Below are 21743 nucleotides of genomic sequence, written 5' to 3'. Positions count from 1 at the left end.
GGCTTCCTCTTTGAGAGAAGTCAATGATGCCGTTCAACGGCTCATGAATAGTCGCCAATAGCAAAAAAGTTTGTGTCAAATTATCAAGCCGGCTTCATGGACGACCGTTTGATTACGGACCAGACCTTTACAGTGCGGAAAATCCTCCAGAAATTCCGGGAATATCAGGCCCCTACGTATCATCTGTTCATTGATTGCGAAGCGGCATACGACCAAATACAGCTATGGAAGATCATGAACGAGAACAGTTTTCCCGGGAAGTTCACAAGGGGGTCCGCGCCGTCATTGGTATGTGTAGTTTTTATAGATAGATAAACAAATTTGATCAATCAAATCATCTCAAAGTTCAACATGGTTTTAGGCCGATGTCTGTTGTTGTTTGATTGTTGGTAGAATTCTAATAAAATAACATAAGAGAGTTCCTGCCAAAAAAAAATAACGAATTCTTCACACGGCTCATATTCCTTCTTCCTGATTCCTTAGAAGCCCACTATCTACTACTTAACTACCTGACCTGCAAGGCTAAGACAAGCGAAGGACTTTGGTTACTATTGTTCAACATTGTGTTAGTTGGTGTCATGAGGAGAGCCGGGTTTAATAGTCGAGGCGAGATTTTCATGAGATCCGGTCAGTTTGTCTGCTTCGCGGACGACATAGATACGTTTAGAACGTTGGAAGAATTTCAAACAGTCTCAAGTCAGAAAACCAAACAAACTTACTATATCGATCTTACGTGTTTCGCAGATGAAACTCCACACGTTCCACTTTAAACCAACTATTTTTTTTCACTTTTAGAACGTTTAATTTTCGGATTTACACGTAAATAAACGACGTAAGTAAGATTTTCAACTTTCGCGACCTAACCGCTACTTTTACCGCTTCATTGTATGGAGAGGAAAATTAACTCAACCACGAATCAAAACAAAGCACTAGTCGATTTTACACTGGTACAAAAACGTCGTAAGTAACTGAATGAAACGGCTTATCATTTTGTCATATTTTTTTTGTTGGAATAATAGAAACTACTTAGTTTTTTTACGCAAGCTGATTGTATGCAAAATTTAAGGCTAAGTAGCCCGTCATTCGTTTTGGTAGCCATGTTGATTTTGCAGCTCGCAATTTCAAAAAGATAAAACTCAGTCAACATAAGTAATATTGATTCAGGAAAGTTTCACTACTTGCGCTTACATGCAGATAGTATGTTGATACTTTTTCAGCCAAATCAGTGCAAAACCAATTTATTTCCTTTAATTCGCAATCGTGAGACGAATCAACCACAATCATCGATCCCCAGTACAAATTTCAATGACGGCCTAATTTGCCTTAAGCGATGTATACGGCGAAAATATATTAAAAAGCTGATTCATGTTAATACAGTTTTAGAAGACAGGTTGTGATTCTTCTTAATTAATGTATTCCAAACCGTATGAAAGTTACTTACGTCGATTTGAAATAGTAATCGAAATTTGATCTGTTCTATTGGATCTGTTAAAAATTACGGAGGGTAAAGAATCTTCATATACGTAACAAATCGCTTCCCAGCAAATCGAAGACGAGTGTCTGCCTACACTAACCAATGCTGCAATAGCTTCATGATATCTACTGGGAATTCTTTCATTGACCTTTGCTGACTTTTTATGCGGTGGATACTTTGATCACTGTATTGTTTGTTGTTTTATTTCAGAACAGATGAATAGGTAAAAACCGCAGAAATTCATAACATATTTGAATTCATCTTTCTCAAGACACCCGGGTCGTGCACCGAGATCGGCAAAAAATAAACACCACAAACGATACGCCGTTCACCACTTTCACTACTTGAGAGTGGTAAGTACCGAATGATGTCAGAGAGCCGTTGCGTTGTTGCGAATTCGTTCAACTCTTACGAACAACGCAAGTGAAGCCGAAAAATGAATCCACCCTGCCAATCTCGGCGCACGTTTGGCGGCGGCGGCGGTGGATGATGTTCCTTGGCAACCATCAGTCAAAGAAGTCAGCATCCGCTGCTCTGACGAACCAATTTTGCCAGACAAACCGGCACACGTCCGAAAATAAATCTTAAAGGCAACCGTCCAACTTATGTATGTCCACACATCGGGTCGGATTGCGACCTTGTTTCTAAGTGGATTGCTAACATTCTATCCTTGTTTTGTCCTACGGTGGGCGAGTGACTTTGAACTGTCACGACTAAACCCTTTGTGAGGTATACAAACAACTGCAAAATTTTTATCGGCTTCTAGCGCCCTGTGTAGAAACTACAATATATGCACATGGCCATGGATATAGCCAGAGATAGTCAGGCGTTACCCCATCCCCCTCAAAATTTCTTCGAAGGGATTGTCTTAAAAATGTAATAATAAATGTAGTATTCATCCATTATTCAACATTTGCAATAAACAATATGATAGCAGATCGAATAAGATTGGGAATATTCCTTAAATTCAAGGGATTGATCTGGACATTCCTTCAAGGACTCCTTCATTGCTTGCTCTAGGAATAAAAAAAAAACAATCAATAGGGGAACCTGGTCCAATTCGGACCCTGTTCTAATTCGGACCATTAAGCATTTCTCAATACTGGCGTAACTGTAGAGATCGTGAGTACCGTTGTTCTATCCATCGTCTGGCTTGGATCTAACACAATAAATTTGACGCCTTTCAGTTAATTCGTTTGACTTTTATAAAAGTTTGTTGTTTTGAAGTGCTCTGGTGTGCTGTCGGTTAGCATTTTTTCCAAGCTTCTGTTAGTGACAATAAATCTCCAATGTTTCTGTGTTATTTTATAATCGAATCCTCCAAGCCTAAACTTTCATCTGATCATATGGCTTTGATATATGTATGCACTGTTTGTGCTCAACTAGTTTGAAAATCACAAAATATGTGTTGGTCCAATCCGGACCTTTGTATATGATCCAAAAGGGACCTCTTGATTTTCAACGAGCACTCAGTCTATTTCAAGAGCTCCACCCCGTGAAAGTCTTCTCGGCTTGGTAGAAAATCACAAAAGTTGTAATATTGATCGATGATGTCTTTGTTTCTGGTGCGGCCAAGAAAAAGTCTTCGAAAAAATCTAACAAATACGGTAGACTACCAAAAAATAAAGGAATCAATAATCCAGCTACTTGAAAAGCATCTCCAGCCTAGTTTGGATACGGCTTCCCAAAACAGTTTGACAATACGATACAAAAAGACGTTTACGATTGCTGAGAACCTTTTTAGTTCACCTTTTTAACCCGATATTTTCATGCAAAGTTTAAATGTGTTGAAATTTTACTATATTCAAGAATTTTTTGAATGTATTTTGTCAAAATAACAAAAAGTTCCAAAATAAAAAATATGTGTTCTTTATCTCGATATCTCCCATATATGATGGTCCGTTTAAAATCCAGTTAGGGAGAGTAAACTGTACTTAGATTTGAACCAGTTTTGGAATTCACCCTCTTTTTTTTTAAGAAATTCACATTTTACTTGAGCTAAATCTGGCTCGAATTAAACTAAAATTTTTCACAAATTGGGTTTATTTTTTATGCTTGAGCTTACAGAAGAAGTTAAATAAGCCTTGATACCAAACAAATTGGAGTTATATATCATAACTACCATAGCCAAAACGATAAAACTTAGGGTGGTCCGAATTAGAACATGGCGGGTCCGAATTGGAACAGGGTTGATCCAATTCGGACCTTCTGGAGCGTTTTGTTCAAACATGCCTAGTCATGTCCCGGTAGGAGATATCCCAAAACTCTTTGAGAGAAAAGTGTGCGCGCTGAATTAGACGTTTATGTAAACTCAAATTTTTTCATGTCGTTCATCATACCGAAAAGGTATGGCCAAAAAACTGTTACTAGGTCCGAATTGGACCATGTTCCCGGTCCATTTCTCCGGAAATAACGCCAATGCACATTGGTCCCAAAGCCATATATAGGAAGATAAAAATGATTGCGCCTAAACCGTCAATTTTAGATGTATGGTGTCTTCGGCAAAGTTTCTCCATATTTTTCAGTGATGTGAAATTAGGGTGGCCCGCATGGTTTACGAGATCAGAATATATATTTTTTTTTTGCTGACGCATTTAGGCCTATACAATTTTCTACAATGTTTTAGAACAACCAATTTAGAGCAACTTTGCCCAAATTTCTATCTCTTATGGTTCGCGAGTTGAGTTTTTTTTAAACAAATAAGTTAGGGTGTTACTGAAAATGTCTGAAAAATGTGGAGAAACTTTTCCGAAGAGACCATATATCTAAAATTGACGGTTTAGGTACAATCATTTTTGTCTTCCTAGATATGGCTTTGGGACCAATATGCAATGTTTTATTTTGGATTACGTTCTGGTTCTAGAATTCTTCCATAAATTAATAAATCTCTTTTTGGCTAAACCGAACTCCTAAGTTATTTTTGTTTTCAAGTTAAACCTTTTTTTAACCTTATTACGCGATTGTTCCACATATTATTCTGTTTTTTTTTTCTTAGATTGCTCATTAAAAAGCTTCAGATATCCTTATCGTGAATGTATCACAGGACTGATCATTTTAAAAAGTGAACAGCTGGATTATGCTATAACTTTTTCTATTTATTAATGAAATCGTAATCGATTTTCTGTGCATCGTTCAACTAGTATTCTACGATGTTATTAAAATATGATATCTAACAAAATGCTTATGGTTGAAGAACTAAATAGGTTTCTTTTTTCAAACAATTCCAAAAGCTGTTCTTCAAAGCCAAACTTTTTTTTCGCATAACAAAAATGCTCACAAATCGTGTCAAAGATCCTTCGGTAGTGACGCTTGCCCCTGCGGGTAGGGCAGACGAAGCAGGTTCAATCGATTCCCTAAATTTTAGGGTTTAATTTCTATAGTAAGGGGGGTCTGTAGCCTTGAGGTTACGCTTCCGCTTCATAAGCGGAAGGTCATGGGTTCGATTCCCAGCCCCTCCACAAAAAAACCCGTCCAGCCACCAGAAGACGCCTCACGGAGCACATCCATCCTCCGTCAGTATCAGATGGTGACTGAGACAAACTGACCCTCTTCGCAGGCAGCTAGCCTCACTAATAGCAGAGCTCTCTCCTACCTGCTCGGTGTGAGAGTAAAAGAGTAGGAGAGAGTGAAACTAGATGTAAATATAGATAAGTTGAAAATAGATCTGTATCGATAAAGCAGCTACAGATCAACTGAGTCCGACACAGTAGTGGCCACGAGCACAGAGTGCCTAATATATAGAAAAAAATTCTATGGTAGTAATAACAAGTTCTCTTTCAAAAGTGTTCAGGTAAATTCAAAATCAATTTGTATAAATCAATTGATTTTATTATTTTATTACCAGTAATGCTCTGAATTGTCGAATTGAGCTGACCCTTATAAGGTACAGTGGGGAAGTGTATCAGTGGGGTAAGTGGATCACTCGTCAATATTAAGAATGTTTTCGCACCATTGCTTCATTTTAGGTTATATTCTTACGCCCACACTGATACTATTGCAAAACTGGTACTACATGTACACTAACACAAGCATACTCGTTAGCTGCAAAAATCAATTAATTTGAAAATTGTTTTCCATCAATCAAAAATCCATTCTATCTCTGTCTAAAATCGAATACTATTATATTTTTCAACACGTGATGAGCATTTCAGTTCTAATTGAATGAATCACAATGAAAAATATGTGATTTTTATAAATAAATATAGATATATTGCACACGGTGCACTTACCCCTACTTTTTAATGGGGTGGGGTAAGTGGATCAAGTATTATTATTATTTATGATGCTGGAACTAAACGAGCAACTCTATGAAGGCGTAGGTAATTTTTCATATAAAACCTATATAAGTACTTCCATCAAGACGTGATTTACACCTAAAAATTTTATTCATTTCAGTTCCCTTTAAATTTAAAATATTTTAATCAAAAATAAAATCGGAATTTTCTATGGTATTTGGAAAATTGTTACTTCAAAAATAACTTGATTTTTTAGATAGCATATTAAAAATGCTTTTAATAAAAGTTCTTTTTGAAAAAAATGTTGAATTTTTCAACCAATTCCTAATAATTATAGATTTTGATTACCTTCAAAAATTCACCGTTCTACACCAACTTTTGTAGGTTCTCTTCCAGACGCTTTCAAGAATTCACCCACTGTTTCTCTCAGGTATTGCTCAGGTCTGCTCAGGTATTACAAGAAATCTATGAAGAGCTCTTCCAGGAACTCCTTATGACGTTCCTTCAGAAACTTCTCAAGCTTTTCATTCAGGAATTATTCCTGCAGTTATATCAAGAATTCTATCGAGGATTTCCTTCAGAAAATACTGCAAAATATTATCTAGAAATTCGAATGATTACTTTTCCAATAATTTATCAATAATTCTCGAAAACTTATTCATACAGACTCAAGTCAAAAAAGTATACAAACTTACTTTATCGATCCTACGTGTTAAGCAGGCGGAATTCTACACGTACCGCTCTGTACCAACTCAACTTTTCACTTTTAGAACGTTTAATTTCCGGATTTACAAAACGACGAAAGTAACATTTTCAACTTTCGCAACCTAACCACTACTTTCGCCGCCTTGCTGTATGGAGAGACAAAGTGACTTAACCACGAATCAAAACAAAACACTACTTGAGCCGATTTTACACTGGTAGAAAAACGTCGAAAGTGACTGAATGAAACGGCTTATCATTTTCTGATAATTATTTTTGTGGGAAATAATAGAAACCACCTAGTTTTTGAACGTGAGCTGAGTGTATGCAAAATTTGAGCGAAGTACACGGCAAAAAAATGTTAAAAAAATGATTCATTTTAAAACAGTTTTAGAAGATAGATTGTGATTTTTCCTAATTAATTTTCTCAAAACCATATAAAAGTTACTTACGCCGATTTGAAAAAGTAATCGAGAATTCTATTCAATTTATCTTAAAAAACCCTCCAGGAGTTCCTTACTTACTCATGGACTGGAGTTCTTCTAGTGATTCTCGCAGAAGTTCATTAGGAACTTTATCAGACATCACTTTAAGATATCTTCAGAAATACTTCACGTTCACGAAGTTCTTGAATAATTATAAAAATCTTGTTAGTTTTTGCAGGTATCACTGGATAAATTCCTGGAGGAATTTAGGGAAGAATTTCTGGAGTAATTTTTGAAGGTATCTTAAAAGAAATTCCTAGTTAAAATCCTGAACGACAGAAGAAATGCAAAAAAACTAATAAAGATTGAAAATGTCCTCATCTAGTAGAATTTTTGTAGAGGTTTTAATTAAAAAATTGGAGGAACTCCTGGGAATATTGATGAAAGAATCATTGGACTGGTTTCTGGAGGTATCCTTAGAAAAAATCCTCCAAGAGTTTTGGAGGAATTCCTTAGTAAGTTCGTGAATCAAACATTAAATAATCTAATAGCTGGGCTATTTTTGGTCTCTTTTTCAGGTATGAGGTTTTTAAAGTTCCTATTTTTCAGACATTCAGCCGCTGCCGGCCCTGAATTTTTAAAAGTTACACAAGCATTTCCCAGAAAATTAGTTTAAAAACTCCTCCAAGGAATTCTCGAGGATTTTTTCTTACAATATCCCTAATAGTTATTCCTGATGAAATATTTGCAGACTGCGAAAAGCAGTATTCTGAGGAATCTCTAGAGGAATGCATTGTAGTATCTTTAGCTGTGGATAAATATAGAGGTAAAAGTGTGCTAGATTTTCTTCATACATTAGACGTCTTATCTAGTCTATTCAAACACAGCCTAAGTACTAGCTTAAAAATAGTTGAAAATGATAGCCTAGAAGTAAAGTAAAACGTGAAGCCATGCAAACATAAATCCTAAAGGAATTTTTCTATCTTTCAAGAATCTATGTATTGAGAAACTTATAGTTTGGTATATGGAGTAATCCTACACAAATATTTGTAGGAAAATCGATGTATTACATCCTTAAGAAATAATGCAACACATTTTGGACAAAACTTGTACTAATTCCATGAATAAGTTGAGATATTTCCTTGAGATAATTTTGGAAGAATGCAATAAAACAATAAGGTACAGTGGGGGAAGTGTATCAGTGGGGTAAGTGGATCATTTGTCTATATTGAGCATAAATACTTGAATATGTTGAATGTTTTCGCAGCATTGCTTCGTTTTAGGTTATGTTCTTACGTCCACACTGATACTAATGCAAAACTGATACTACACCAACACTAACACAAGCAAACTTGTTGGCTGCAAAAATCAATTAATTTTAAAATTGTTTTCCGTCAATCAAAAATTCATTGTATCTCTGCCTTAAATCAAATTCTGCTAGTTTTTTCAACGCGTGGTGAACATTTCAGTTCTAATTGTATGAATCAACATGAAAAATATGTGAATTTTATAAATAAATACAGATATATTGGACATGGTACACTTACCCCCACTTTTTAATGGGGTGGGGAAAGTGGATCAAGTATTATTACCATTTATTGACAGACTGCTTACGATAATTTGAATAAGTTTGAATACTCGCAAATATTGTTTTGTTTTTACTGTTTCTCATTACTAGCTTAAATTTGTCTAATTGACTATAGAAAATTTGAACTAATCCACCTAAAATTTATTTTAATCTTTCTGGTATAAGAAAATATAAAAGAATGAATATTGCAAAATTCTAACAAAACTTTTCGTGGTTTATTAAAGCTGAGTTGCAAAACAGCAAAATATACAAATTTTCCAATTGACAACATATTATCGTACCTTATTTAACCATATAAATTGTTCTAGACAGATGATACAAATACATTCAAAAATAGAATAAGAAGATTTCAGTTTGTTAAACAAAAATAAATGTATCTTATATTTTTAAACTACAAGTGTTTTTCGAAAACATCGTTAGGAATCATCCTACAATACTTCTTTATAACTTATGTGATTATAATAAAGAATTTTCTCCAAATAATTATAGCTACAATGTTTTATTTTTGTTTGAATTAGTGTGAACTAATGTATAAATATTTTTAATAATATTTTGATAAAATGAAGATACTTTTCAATTTTTATGGTATCAAAACATAACATAACTAGCACTAATAACAAGAACGAGAGCAATATCATTCTTAGTATACATGATTACACCATATATGTTTTGAGAAAAGATTTGTTTAGTGGTGATCCACTTACCCCACCATAGTGAGGCAAGTGGATCATTTGGCGCAAATTTTCAAGTCCCTCATACTCAATACATAAAAATCAGAAAAATCTTAATAAATGACAATTTGAAGTATATTAGTCCATCATTTGTTATCCACAGAAAAAAGTATGAATTACATTATTTACGTAAGCTGTACGTAATAATGAAGTTGACTAATGATTTGTCTGTATCCACTTACCCCATGGTACCTTATACAATTGAACTTCATGTGCAGTCTGAAAAATCTACTGCAAGATTTTTAGAATAAGATCCTGCTAGATAAACTGGAGAAATTTTTGGATAGTGCGCTGATACAATTGTTAAGAAAACCATGAAGGTTTGCTAGAGATATTCATGGGATGCGACCTTGCGATTCTATTCTCGTTTTGTCCTACACGGTTGATGAGCGTCTTTCAACTGTCTTAACCCTTCGTATGGTATACAAACAACTGCGAAATTGGCACCAACATACCACAACTAGCGCCCTGCGCACAAATGTATAATGTACGTGCATCCAAATCTAAGCGATGCGTAAAACATTGTTCAACTGCGTCTGCGATCTGGCCTAGGCCTCACATACGCAACACGAGAATATCTTGGCTGAAGAAGCTCTATAGTTAGAAGAACCAACAGCATGTTCCGCTTCGACTCTCAACGCAACCCACGTCCGAGAAGAGGGTAATGAAAGACGCAAAGATTGCAAGAAAGTGCCTCCGCTATGTACCTACAGAGAGCAGACGACTGACTGACGAGTTCGCGAATTATATAATTGTACATCAATCATCTATTTGCGGTGCTCTCTTTGCGCTACTTACTCGGTTATAGCACAAGAGTCTGCCCCGTGTCGATGCTTCGTCCCCAGGTGGTCAATTATTAGTGTTACATCAGGGCTGGTAGCGAATAGTGGTATCACCACAAAGAGTTATTTTTGTGATCAGATTGGAAAAAATAGTGATCAAACAGTGGCTTACGGTTTTCAAAAAAAAAAAAAACAATAATAATAATACAAGTGACTTGAATTGAAAGTTAAAACGCTTGAAATCAGTTTGAGGTGAAACATCTCGAAATCCGAAGATGGTCATCACACCAGCCGACTTGTGGCCTTGTGCTCCATATGATTATGAGAAAGATATCTGAGATGATCTACTGTATGTTGTAAATCTAGTCGAGTACAGTAATTTTTACTGTATAGTACTTCATAAATCTCATTAAGAAGGAAGATGCTCAAATTTATAAGAGTTAGTATAGAATAATTATAAGCATTTTGGTGAATTTTAAAAATCATAATATACCGGGAGAAAAAAAGTTTAGAACATAGGGGAATTTACGTATTCTCGTCGGTCTAGACTAGAAATCCTTTATAAGAGAGATTCGCGGAAGCTGACATTTCTGTCAAAGTGTGAGCCAATCGAGCAGCGAGAGCTGTCAAAGTGTGAGCCAAACGAACATGCGTTATGTTTGTTTTGGACTTTTCTTGAGGAGTAATGTTATCCGCTTGAAATTATTTCGGTAAAAGTAATTTTGCATGAAGCAAAAAATACCTCCCCGAGCAGAAGAAAATAACTACTGAATACCAAACTGAGGTATTCCATACCAGACAATTTCCAATACCAACAACCTGAATGAGGTATGAATGAGCCCTGCATAAGAGGTAAAATACTTCAAATAATATCTCAAGCATGTTCTACTGATACCAAACTGATAATTCGATCAGGTATTGTAATACCTAAATAATACGTGATGGATTTTCATATAAAACCCGAGGAGGAACAAATAACTCCCCAATAACTCATGCATACCATATTTTGGTATCATACCAAAATTAGGTATTGTTCAGTTGTCAATACCTCAATTTGGTATTATATTGGTATTGCGAAAACTGTTTAAAAAAAAATCAATAATACTTCATTGAGGTATTCGACAGCTATTGAGGACTGCTTGAAGTATTGAACTATTATTGAAAAATTTCACTTTTATATGAAAATCCATCACGTATTATTTAGGTATTACAATACCTGATCGAATTATCAGTTTGGTATCAGTAGAACATGCTTGAGATATTATTTGAGGTATTTTACCTCTTATGCAGGGCTCATTCATACCTCATTCAGGTTGTTGGTATTGGAAATTGTCTGGTATGGAATACGTCAGTTTGGTATTCAGTAGTTATTTTCTTCTGCTCGGGAAGTGAAATTTTTCAATAATAGTTCAATACTTCAAGCAGTCCTCAATAGCTGTCGAATACCTCAATGAAGTATTATTGATTTTTTTTAAACAGTTTTCGCAATACCAATATAATACCAAATTGAGGTATTGACAACTGAACAATACCTAATTTTGGTATGATACCAAAATATGGTATGCATGAGTTATTGGGGAGTTATTTGTTCCTCCTCGGGTCATTCAGGTTGTAAGTACTGGAAATTATCTGGTATGGAATACCTCAATTTGGTATTCAGTAGTTATTTTCTTCTGCTCGGGTAAGGTGAGATGTCATTCTCCTCGAAGATTAAGATTACAACATGTGAACTGAAACTGCACCGTTGCTTGCGTATAGCAATAAACTCGGTGAACACTTACGTCAAAGAAACACACTATTTCTTCGTTGTGAAAAGAAGAAGCCAATCCAACCCGATCCAGCAGAATGATGCATAAAGGCCCAAACGCAATGATAGCGCAACGGAAAGCGGAACCGGTTCGCGAGCATGAACTATAGCATGTTTGTCGACTCAAACTTGATTCACTTTCGTTCGTCGACAGCTGAGTCAAAATGGTTTGATTCATGCTGGCGAACCGGTTCCGCAATCATTGCGTTTGGACCTTAAGCGTTAAACCGTTTTATTTACTGTCAAAAGCTAGCTACAAACGCTATGTCAAAACATCTGCTGGCTATTACCGTAAGCATAGAAGTAAACTACTGCTTACATTTAGGATGTTCTTCTTTCAGCACTGACTGTTTCTTCAACTAACACTAAAAAACATATTAATGTATATAAATGATGATTTATGAATAAGCTGAATAAATTCTTTGAAATTCATTATAAATCCATGCTAACTGCAGTTCACTTTTGTTTTCAATTTCGGCCAAACGGTATTCGTCCAAATGACGTTCGGCCAAACGGCATTCGGCCAAATGGCATTCGGCCAAATGACCCGGAACCAAATATTCAGTATCTAGAGAAAATTTTAGATGCAATGTTTTTGAATTCTAAAATCTTCTGAAACTAAATATGATTTTTTTTTATTTTAAAAATTCAAGTCAAACAGATTGAGAAGAATGCAAAAAAATGTTACACCTAACAGTAAAAAAGAGATTTAAAAAATATCGAAACATCGCTAATTATTGATAAAAATTAAACATTTCCAAGAAACATAGCGTGGCAAAATAGTACTTAAACCACTAATATTTTATAGGACATGTTCCCGCCGACACGATTAACGGATAATAATAACGGGAATAATTACACGGAGAGATGTTTTCTAGTTCACGATTTTTTTCCAACTGATTTGTACAACTTAATGGTGTCATATTTATACTACGCTCTTCTCTATTGAACTTGTATAAAATATTCTCGATGTGCATCGTTGTATACAATATTGTGTTGAAGGATAACTGTTATACAATAGATAGATTGAGTAGGCCACAACAGGACATTTCAATAAAGGTTTTTGATCAAAATCACAGATATTGTAATTCAAACATAACATAACGGATGTTGACTACACATATGTTATACCTTCGGATACGAACCAGCTATTTCAGGTTTTTCTAGGTTTTTGTAAAAATATTCCAGGTTCAAGAAATTCTCCAAAATACATTATTGATTGACGAATAAAGAATTTGAGATGACTACTGTAAGGATCGTGTGTACCGTTTTTCTACCCACCGTCTGGCTAGGATCTAACATAATACATTTCAGTTAATTTGTTTGATATTTATATTAGTTTGTTGTTTTGAAGTGCTCTAGTGTGCTATCGGTTAGCATTATTTCCAAGCTTCTGTAATCGACAATAATTCTCAAATCTTTCTGTGTTATTTTATAATCGAATTCCCCAAGCCTAAGCTTTCATCTGACCATATGGTTTTGATATGTCTATGCACTGTTTGTGCTCAACTAGTTTGAAAATCACAAAATGTGTGCTGGTCCAATCTGGATCTTTTGATATGGTTCAATACGGATCTCTTGGTTTTCAACAACGGTAGCCCACCGAAAAAGGAATCAATAAACCAGCTACTTGAAAAGCATCTCCATTAATACCACTGCCTATTTTGGATGCAACTTTCCAAATTTGTTTGACAAACGATACAAAAAAAAGTTTACGAGTGCTGAGAACAATACAATCAACTTTGCCTTACCCGATATAATGTGTTTTGAACTTGACAATTTAAAGTTTGGCTTCATTTTATAATCACTGTAATATAGCGTACTTTGACCCTAAAATTTTGTCTATACGTCTCTATCTTGTTGTTCCGAGACTCTCTTTCAGTTTCCCGAACAAGTTCACCTTTTTAATCCAATATTTTCATGCCATAATTCAATATGTTGAAAATTTTACTATATTATGAGCAAAAATTGATTTTCCAATGTATTTTGTCAAAATTACAAGAAGCTCAAAAATTAAAAAATGTGTGTTCCTTATCTCGATATCTTCCATACACGATGGTCAGTTTAAAATCGAGCAAGAGAAAGTTCACTGTACTCAATTTTAAACCAGTTTCACACTTTTTTTTTAAATGACATTCACATTTTTTGAGCTAATTATGACTCGCACTAAATAGGAATTTTTCAAGCATTGAGTTATTTTTTATGCTTACGCTTATAGAAGAAGTTCAACAAGCTTTGATAACAAACAAATCGGAGTGATATTTTATAGCTACCATAGCAAAAAGCGATAAAATATAAAGTGGTCCGAATTAGAATATGGGGGGACCGAATTGGAACAGGGTTGATCGAATTCGGACCTTTTGGAGAATTTTGTTCAAACAAGTCTAGTCATGTCCCACGGTGTGCTGGAACACACATATTATCGGACTTGCATGAACCTCCGATCTTTTTTCACTAAAAGTTAGCCTTGGTAGTCAAAAAAAGCTTGCGGAATATTAAAAAATCTTTCATCGGCAAAAAATTGAAAAAAGACGATTTTTGTATTTTTACCCTTTTTCCATATATGAGTTCATAGGAAAATATTAGAGATACACTTATATGATGACTTTTAACGACTTAATGACCAATTTGACATATCTTTAACATGAATGAATTCTTAGATGTTTTAAATTAAGCATCATTTCCTACATACACTAACACAATATGACCAGCCCATGGTGGTATGCAGTATTTTATATAATGGAAATTTCACTTTTCACTTCAGAAAAGCTCATACGAACGCTTTGTATTCTTCTTTCTGAATCAAATCAGTAATATTTTACGTATGTGGTATAGTTTTCTAATCAGAATAGGAATTCCCAGAAATTGATACACATGGCAGTATAGGCTGTATTCATGTGCTTATACGCGCAAAAGTCTTGAAAGAGGGTGCACTATAACATGATTAACAGTAAATGGCTTATATAGCCTTAAGGTGGTCTCAAGCTCATCGTGATACAAGTTTTGTGCAGTCACTAATCTACTCATATGCAATGCGCACATTATATTTGGGGTTCGAAGTGCCTGTGAGTGAAAGGGCTGGATTACTTCGGATAGCGGAGATGAACCAGCCAAGGGCTGAAAATCTCCCTAATAAAGATAACTAACTAACTACTTCGGATAAATGTGGCGACGGTAACAAATCGATCCAACGTAATCCAGCCCTTTTATTCACGACTTCGCACTTATGGAGGGCACATTTTGCGAAATAGACACAACAATTTCAATGACCAACATGGACACATAAATTTTAGTATCGTAAAACGAGGTATCTTTGAAAATGCAGGTAACTTTGATAGTGCGGGATCCGCAACGTACTAAACAAAATAACAAAAAAATATGTTATTCAGTTAAGCAAAACGAATGCGAAACTAAGGAGTATCAGTATGACACTTCACCTCTGAGCTGTTTTCGTGCCAATCAAGAGTATATGAGGCTTTATATTCGGACATTAAAAAGTGATGAGATTTTGGTACTTTCAAAACGCTCACAAACAATCTGTTTTACTATCACTATTTCATGAAACTATAATGAGTTCGGTACGTATGCTTGATGGCCTAGCTATAGTAGAACATGAATCCGGTATCAAACCTTATAGCGAAAAACAGTTTTACAATTTGGAATCATTTTTGCAATCAAGGTCACAAATTCCCATATATCATTAAAAGCCTAGAGGTACCCAAGTAACCATCAAGCATTTAAAACTGCATTGTTTCAGCATTATATTCGCTTCAACGGCAAGGCAATAAATGCTAATTAACGATATATCTGCCTATAATGCTGTCGCAATGCAGGTTTTGGCGAAATAACGGGCTATCTTAGTGCTATACCTTCAGAAACGTTTCCAATGACAGCTAAAAAGCGTAACGCCTCAGTACTGAACATACCAAAACAAAAATATTGTTTTCACACTCTCTTTTTCTCTCACTGTCGCATATCGTCCTTTTTTTCTCGTCTGGTTGTTTTTTTGCCTCATATTTCATAATTGCGACTCGTACCTGCAGCCTGAAGATGCCATCATTTTGCTCTGCCGCGCTCCAGAATGTGCTAAAGGTGATTTAGTAAGCAGCTTTGATTATTTGCCGTATTTAAACCACTGTTCATACGTGGGGCTGTCTTCGGAGCAGAGAGTCCTGATATAAACATAATAATATTATTCATGTGCAGATGTATATTCATTATGAATATAGCTTGCCAGCCATGTCTAGTTCCCTTCTCGATTTCTCTAGATTTACCCTGCAATAAGGGTTATTTTCGAAGCAGACAATTGAACGAGGTTCATCTAGAAGTCGGAACGAAGAAAAAATGTATTGTTTGCCTGCATCCCAGCATTTCCCCGCGACATTCTTGAGGGTGGTGGAAAGAGAAGGCCAGAGGGAAGAGAGAAGGGTATAGCAAGTACGAGTGATACCACGCCGACGCGGACGATGTGTTCGATAGTGAAAAAACATGTTGTCAAATTTATAACGTATCATCTTCACTCTTCTCTCCTGCTGCTTAGAAGCAGTAGAAAAGCATTTGAATTGCTTCTAATCGAAGACTGCTCGTGCAGGAGATATGCTAATTAGTAGCCAACAGATTTTGAGCAGCAGTGCGGATTCTGCTTCAAGACAGCTAAGCAATCAAACTGCTTCTATAAGACATGAAGCATATCAAATGCTGTGTACAGTCCGTTCTGCGGCTTATTTAAATGCTTCTTGGTTACCTGGGTATGCAACGCCTCATGTAATTTTACAATATTTGTATGTGTTCTAGTTTTGGATGTACCGTATACAGGTTTGCGTAAAATCTTCCTCCATCTTTCAATCAAAACAAATGTGAATAACAAGACCAGCCAGAGTGAACATACCATACAAAATAGAAAAAAAACATTGCCCTACATAATATTATGGTGGTTTATTTTAATGGTTGCATGTAAATATACAACTGTCTGTTATCTTAAAAAAGCTTCATGTTCAATGACGAACTCCAATGATTTCAATTATTCAGTAGAATAGGAAACATTGATTGAAACTTGATAACTTGTAGTATGTTTACCTTAATAAATGTATGTAAAAATGCGATGTCGTTAATAAACGGCATACCACCATGGGCAGGTCACATTGTGTGAATGTAGGTAGAAGTTATGCTCAATTTGAAACGTCTTGTAATCGATTCGTGATCAAGGTATATCAAATAAGTCTTTGAGCTATTGCAATGCATCAAAATTAGTGTAACTCTAATATTCTCCTATGAAAATATGAAAAAAGGATAAAAATACAAAAATCGACTTGTTTCAATTTTTGCCGATGAAAGATTTTTTAATATTCCGCAAGCTTTTCTTGACTATCAAGGCTAATTTTTAGTGAAAAAAGATCGGAGGTTCATACAAGTTCGATAATATGTGTGTTCCAGCACACCGTGTGTCCTGATAGGAGATATCACAAAACTCTCTGAGAGAAAAGTGCGCGCGCTAAATCTGGTTTTCAAGAAAACATAACGTTTTTCATGCCGTCCATCGTGATGAAAAGATATGGTCAAAAAACTGTTACTAGGTCCGAATTGGACCATGTTCCCTTATGTTTGTTTTAAATGTGTAAACTACAAAGAAAAAAAATTAAAAAAGAAATGATATGATTTTTTTTTTATGAAAAACAAGGATGCTTATCAAATGATCTGAATCTAGGGAAACTAAGGCTGGTTGCAATTCATTGTTTTAAAAATAAGAACTTCAGAGATCTTTTGCACGAAAAAAAAAACAAGGATCAAAAAGAGATCATACATTAATTAGGGATGCATACGAAAAAAATCCTAGCGGGAACAACGACATGAGAGTTTGATTCGTAGCTTGATATATTGAAGAATATTTCTAAGATATTCTTTTTTGATTCCTCGTGGCATTACGGCAAGTATTACTGCTCATTTAACTGTTGATTCATTTCACATATTACTCCTAAGATCTTTGCAGGAATTTGTTTTTTGCTCTCACGAGCTGCCTAAGTAATTCTTTCAAGGTACTTTGAATATATTGAATATTTGAGAATATTTTGCACACATATTCGAGAACTCCTGACTTCTCAATAAATTCTTGCTTGGATTTTTTTTTTCACGATAAATTGTTAAGATAACTGAAAAAAAATGAATCTCTGAATAGTGTCCTACAAGACTTTTAGAAGAACTTCGGACAGAATCCGAAGAAATTTATTATCAGAGCAATGACTGTAATAATCTCTGTAACATTTTGATAAACAGCTGGAGAAATGCCGAGAGTAATTTCTGGAGGAACTTAATGAGAAATTCTAGGTTGTGTTTAATGATTCTTGGAAAGTTTATAGTAGATTTCATCGAATCATGCCTGAAGGAATTTTTGGAGCAATTCATGAGATTATTCGTAGATGAACTTTTCAAAGAATCCTTATGAAAATGCCTGAAATAATGAGTGAAGAACTAGCCCGACGAAATAATTCACAAAAATATAAGCCTGCAATAAATGAAAAAAATCAGCAAACGAACTATTGTAGGGTTTTTTGGAAAAACTCGGAATAAAACTTTGTGGAAAAACTCTTGTAGAATCTGTGCGAAATCTACTTTGAAAAACAAAACAACTAGAGATTTTTTAAAGAATCAGAATTTTCTGCACCAAATTCTAAAAAATTTCCTCTAAGCATCCTTTGAAAATCGCTGGAGCCTCCATGGAAATGTTCCTGATAGTATTCCAGAAGGAATTTCTGGAGAAATCACTAGAATTCCTGAAGCAATCCTCGGGTTCCGAATAAAATTTCATTATATAGAACCTGTGGAACAGTCGCGTAAATGACTCTCTGGAGCCTCCAAAATTTTCGCACCAGTATTGACTACAAACAGATTACGGCAAATAAGTGATATAAGAGACCATTTTGATTAAAATAGATACTTAAGGTCTCCCTAATGAAAATTATCTATCATTTTTAGATACTTGCATTGAAATAGTGATAAAGACTCTCAAAAGAACCCTGCCAACCTGAGAAACGTACTATTTTTCGTACCTGTTGTATGTTTTGCTTTTTTCCTACAAAGTTTATTGTTATTGTAGCGAAGGCGAAAAATGAAATTTGGAATGTTCTCTACTACCTATGTTTAATATGCTGATGAACGACACTCGGCTGGAAATGGGAATTGTACTTGCCTTTACTAACTTGTCTAAACATGTTCTATGCCGAATAAATAAAAATCACTAAAAAAATGCACGGACTAGATGCATCAAGTAGCCTTTTGATAGCGGCGTAACCGAATATATGTTTTGAATTACAAGATTTTTCGTCACAAAAAGGACATAGTATTACGGATTCAAAATTATTTCCCTGATAGAAGTCGAAATTCCCTCAAAATTCCAGATTTTTTCAGGATGAATACAATTTTCTGATAATTCAAGGTTTTTCTCAAGTAGTAGACACTCTATTATACTTCACTGGTATGGTGGCCCAAGACAAATGGGGTAACCGCTCAGAAGAAGCTGGCTAAGTAGTATATGCTCGCTTGTATATCATTGACAGAAGAAATGAGAAGTACACCTCTGGATGCCCTTCTTAATATGCTTCCTTTGCATCATTCATTAAACTGCAAGCTGCAAAAAATGCCTTGCAGTTTATCCGTTACAATAAAATACTAGATGGTCTTGGTCACATGAAGATCATCAAGGAATTCAGTTTGAATTCAGATATACAACAATAGAAAATTGGATGACCTCGAAGACCTGGGTTAAACCAAGCTGCTCTTTTTGGGATCCTGGTGGGGCAAGTTTACGTCCAGGCTCTATTGTATGTTATACCGATGGGTCAAAGATGGGCGACAATACTGGAGCTGGAGTCAGGTTTGCAAATATATATCTTCTCGGACAGTCAAGCAGCTTTGAAAGCTCTTAATGCATTTAATTGGCGTTCAAAGTTAGTGTGAGAATGCTTTCTTTCTCGGAAGAAGGAACGATATTACATTGTACTGGGTATCCGGCCATGATGGTATTGAGAAGAATGAAATCGCCGACAGTTTAGCAAGCCAAGTGCAGCCTTGAACTTTGTCGGCCCTGAACTTTTCTGTGATAAGGCTGGTTTGCTACTGACAAGAAAAGGAATCGCCTATCTCGATGCGTGGAAAATTTCTTCCCAGAAATGGTCCAGAAAATCACATTTTTCTGATCGCAGTACGCAGTTGTCATTTCAAATGGAGCTCTCTGAAGGAAATTTCTTGACCCATTCAGTCAAGGAATTTCTTTTCTTTTCTTGAGCTGAACAGCATACTTAACTATAGATAGAATTCAATTAGAATGCCACGGATACATCCAAGCAAGCGAAAGGATTCATAAAACCCACGGACTATGGGACTCTGCACTGTTTTGATTGTGCATGGGATTTTGACGTTTACTGGCCTTGTTTTTTGCAAGATTTTTGAGCAGAGCCCCATACTGAATCTTAAGGTGAAGATGAATCGAAGCCAAAATTCAAATTTTCAAGAGCACGGATCTGGGGTAATTAGTTGAGCCTAATTGGGATAGAGTGCTACATTAACCAATGTCTATCACATTTCATTTGTGAAAAGATATTTGATAAGCACTAAATAAAATATAGGTCATACCGCAATAATCCTAAATGATGGAAGCAGTGGTTTAAAGGCTCTACCGACAAAGAAAAAAAAATTGGCCCTAAAAGTTTGGACAGGCCTGATTTATAGTGACTGCCTACAAAAAAGTGACCAAGTCAATAAAAAGTGGTTCGCAACCAGCCCTGCAGTGTTACATATATACCTGAACCACATGAATCATCATCGCAGTAGAAGAAAATTATACCATAGATTACACGCTCGAATTGTTACGAATGCCTTCTAGCATAAAAACCACGAAAAAGGTACTCACTAGATAAGGATAAGCGTCGTCAAAATGTTGATAACGAGGCCCACGATGGTGATCAGATTCGGTGCCAGCCAGAGGGGAACCTTACTGACCAGCCAGCACCACCAGGGCTGCAGAAACGGATCCAGCAGGCTGACGTTGGAACAGGAATACTTGTGGTCGCCGAGCTTTTTCAGCTGCCCCGGCTGCAGCAGTTTCTGTTTGTAGAAATACATCGCTTCCTGCTTCCTCCACTAAATCGCCCTTGCACAATTTCTTCCTCTTAATGCTTTTTTTTTAATTCACGCCTTGCAGCTGTAGGGCATGGACTTTTTCATTCCACGTAATTCTTCCCTCAATCACTTATGCTCCTAATGGCCACTTTTATTTCACTGAACAACACTTCCTTCTAAGCGCACGATAGAAAGAATTTCACCTCTGATTCATTGAATCTAAAGACGGAGATGAGATGATTTTTTCCCCAATCAGGAACACAACAGCTCAATGCAAGTCACACGCGTGCGAATTCTTCCGAGTTTTGACACCGATTTTAACTTTTGCTTCCGATTGAACACTCGTGTTTTCTTCACGCACCCGATATACCGCGAAAAGGGCTTCAATTGACGACTTTAAAAAATTATTTTCGTCCTGATGGACAATGCCTTTCGAGACAATCCACAGGGAAAAAAGTGCATTCGCGATGATCGCGCAATCACGGACGAAATGAAACAGCAGAGCAACCTGACTGACAGAACGGCGGTCGCGGAAAATCAGGCGATATTTTTTGTTGCTTTTTTTGTTTACTTCTTGTCGGCCACTGAACTGAAACTGACGCGTGGATGGCCGAAGAAGGGACTAGGCATTTAGGTCAACAAGTGTAACTTTTCAATGTAACGTATCGGACGAATGTTCTGGTCATACACGGTGGTTTGCGAATACCCTTTAATGGGTGAAAAAATACCCATTTTTGAATAGCGTACCGATCTGTCAAAAAATGGGGGAATTTAAAAATTCAAAAAGAGTAAAAAAACACCCATTGTTGAAAACTCTTTGTGAACCCATAAATGGGTGAAAAAACAGTTATAAACTGAGAGAGACTCGCGAAGAGGAAAAATATCAAC

At 35.8% G+C, this 21743-nt stretch overlaps 1 protein-coding gene across 5 annotated transcripts in view; it reads right to left on the bottom strand.

Moving 5' to 3' along the window:
- The window catches only part of LOC5564361 (cholinephosphotransferase 1), a 79324-nt gene extending 57941 nt beyond the window's left edge, over positions 1–21383 (bottom strand). For 2 of the 5 annotated variants that reach the window (XM_021852088.1, XM_021852089.1), the window contains exon 1: positions 20647–21383. In XM_021852088.1, the coding sequence (XP_021707780.1) occupies positions 20647–20858 (212 nt within the window). In that variant the 5' untranslated portion in view covers positions 20859–21383. The remainder of the gene's footprint in view (positions 1–20646) is intronic. The other 3 variants (XM_021852090.1, XM_021852091.1, XM_021852092.1) reach the window with 2 other exon arrangements.
- Positions 21384–21743: the final 360 nt, after the last annotated feature.

This window comes from Aedes aegypti, chromosome 3, assembly GCF_002204515.2.
Source record: "Aedes aegypti strain LVP_AGWG chromosome 3, AaegL5.0 Primary Assembly, whole genome shotgun sequence".
Classification (NCBI taxonomy): domain Eukaryota; kingdom Metazoa; phylum Arthropoda; class Insecta; order Diptera; family Culicidae; genus Aedes; species Aedes aegypti.
The sequence above is the reverse complement of the archived record's forward strand: the minus strand, read 5'-3'. Positions and strand labels throughout refer to the sequence as shown.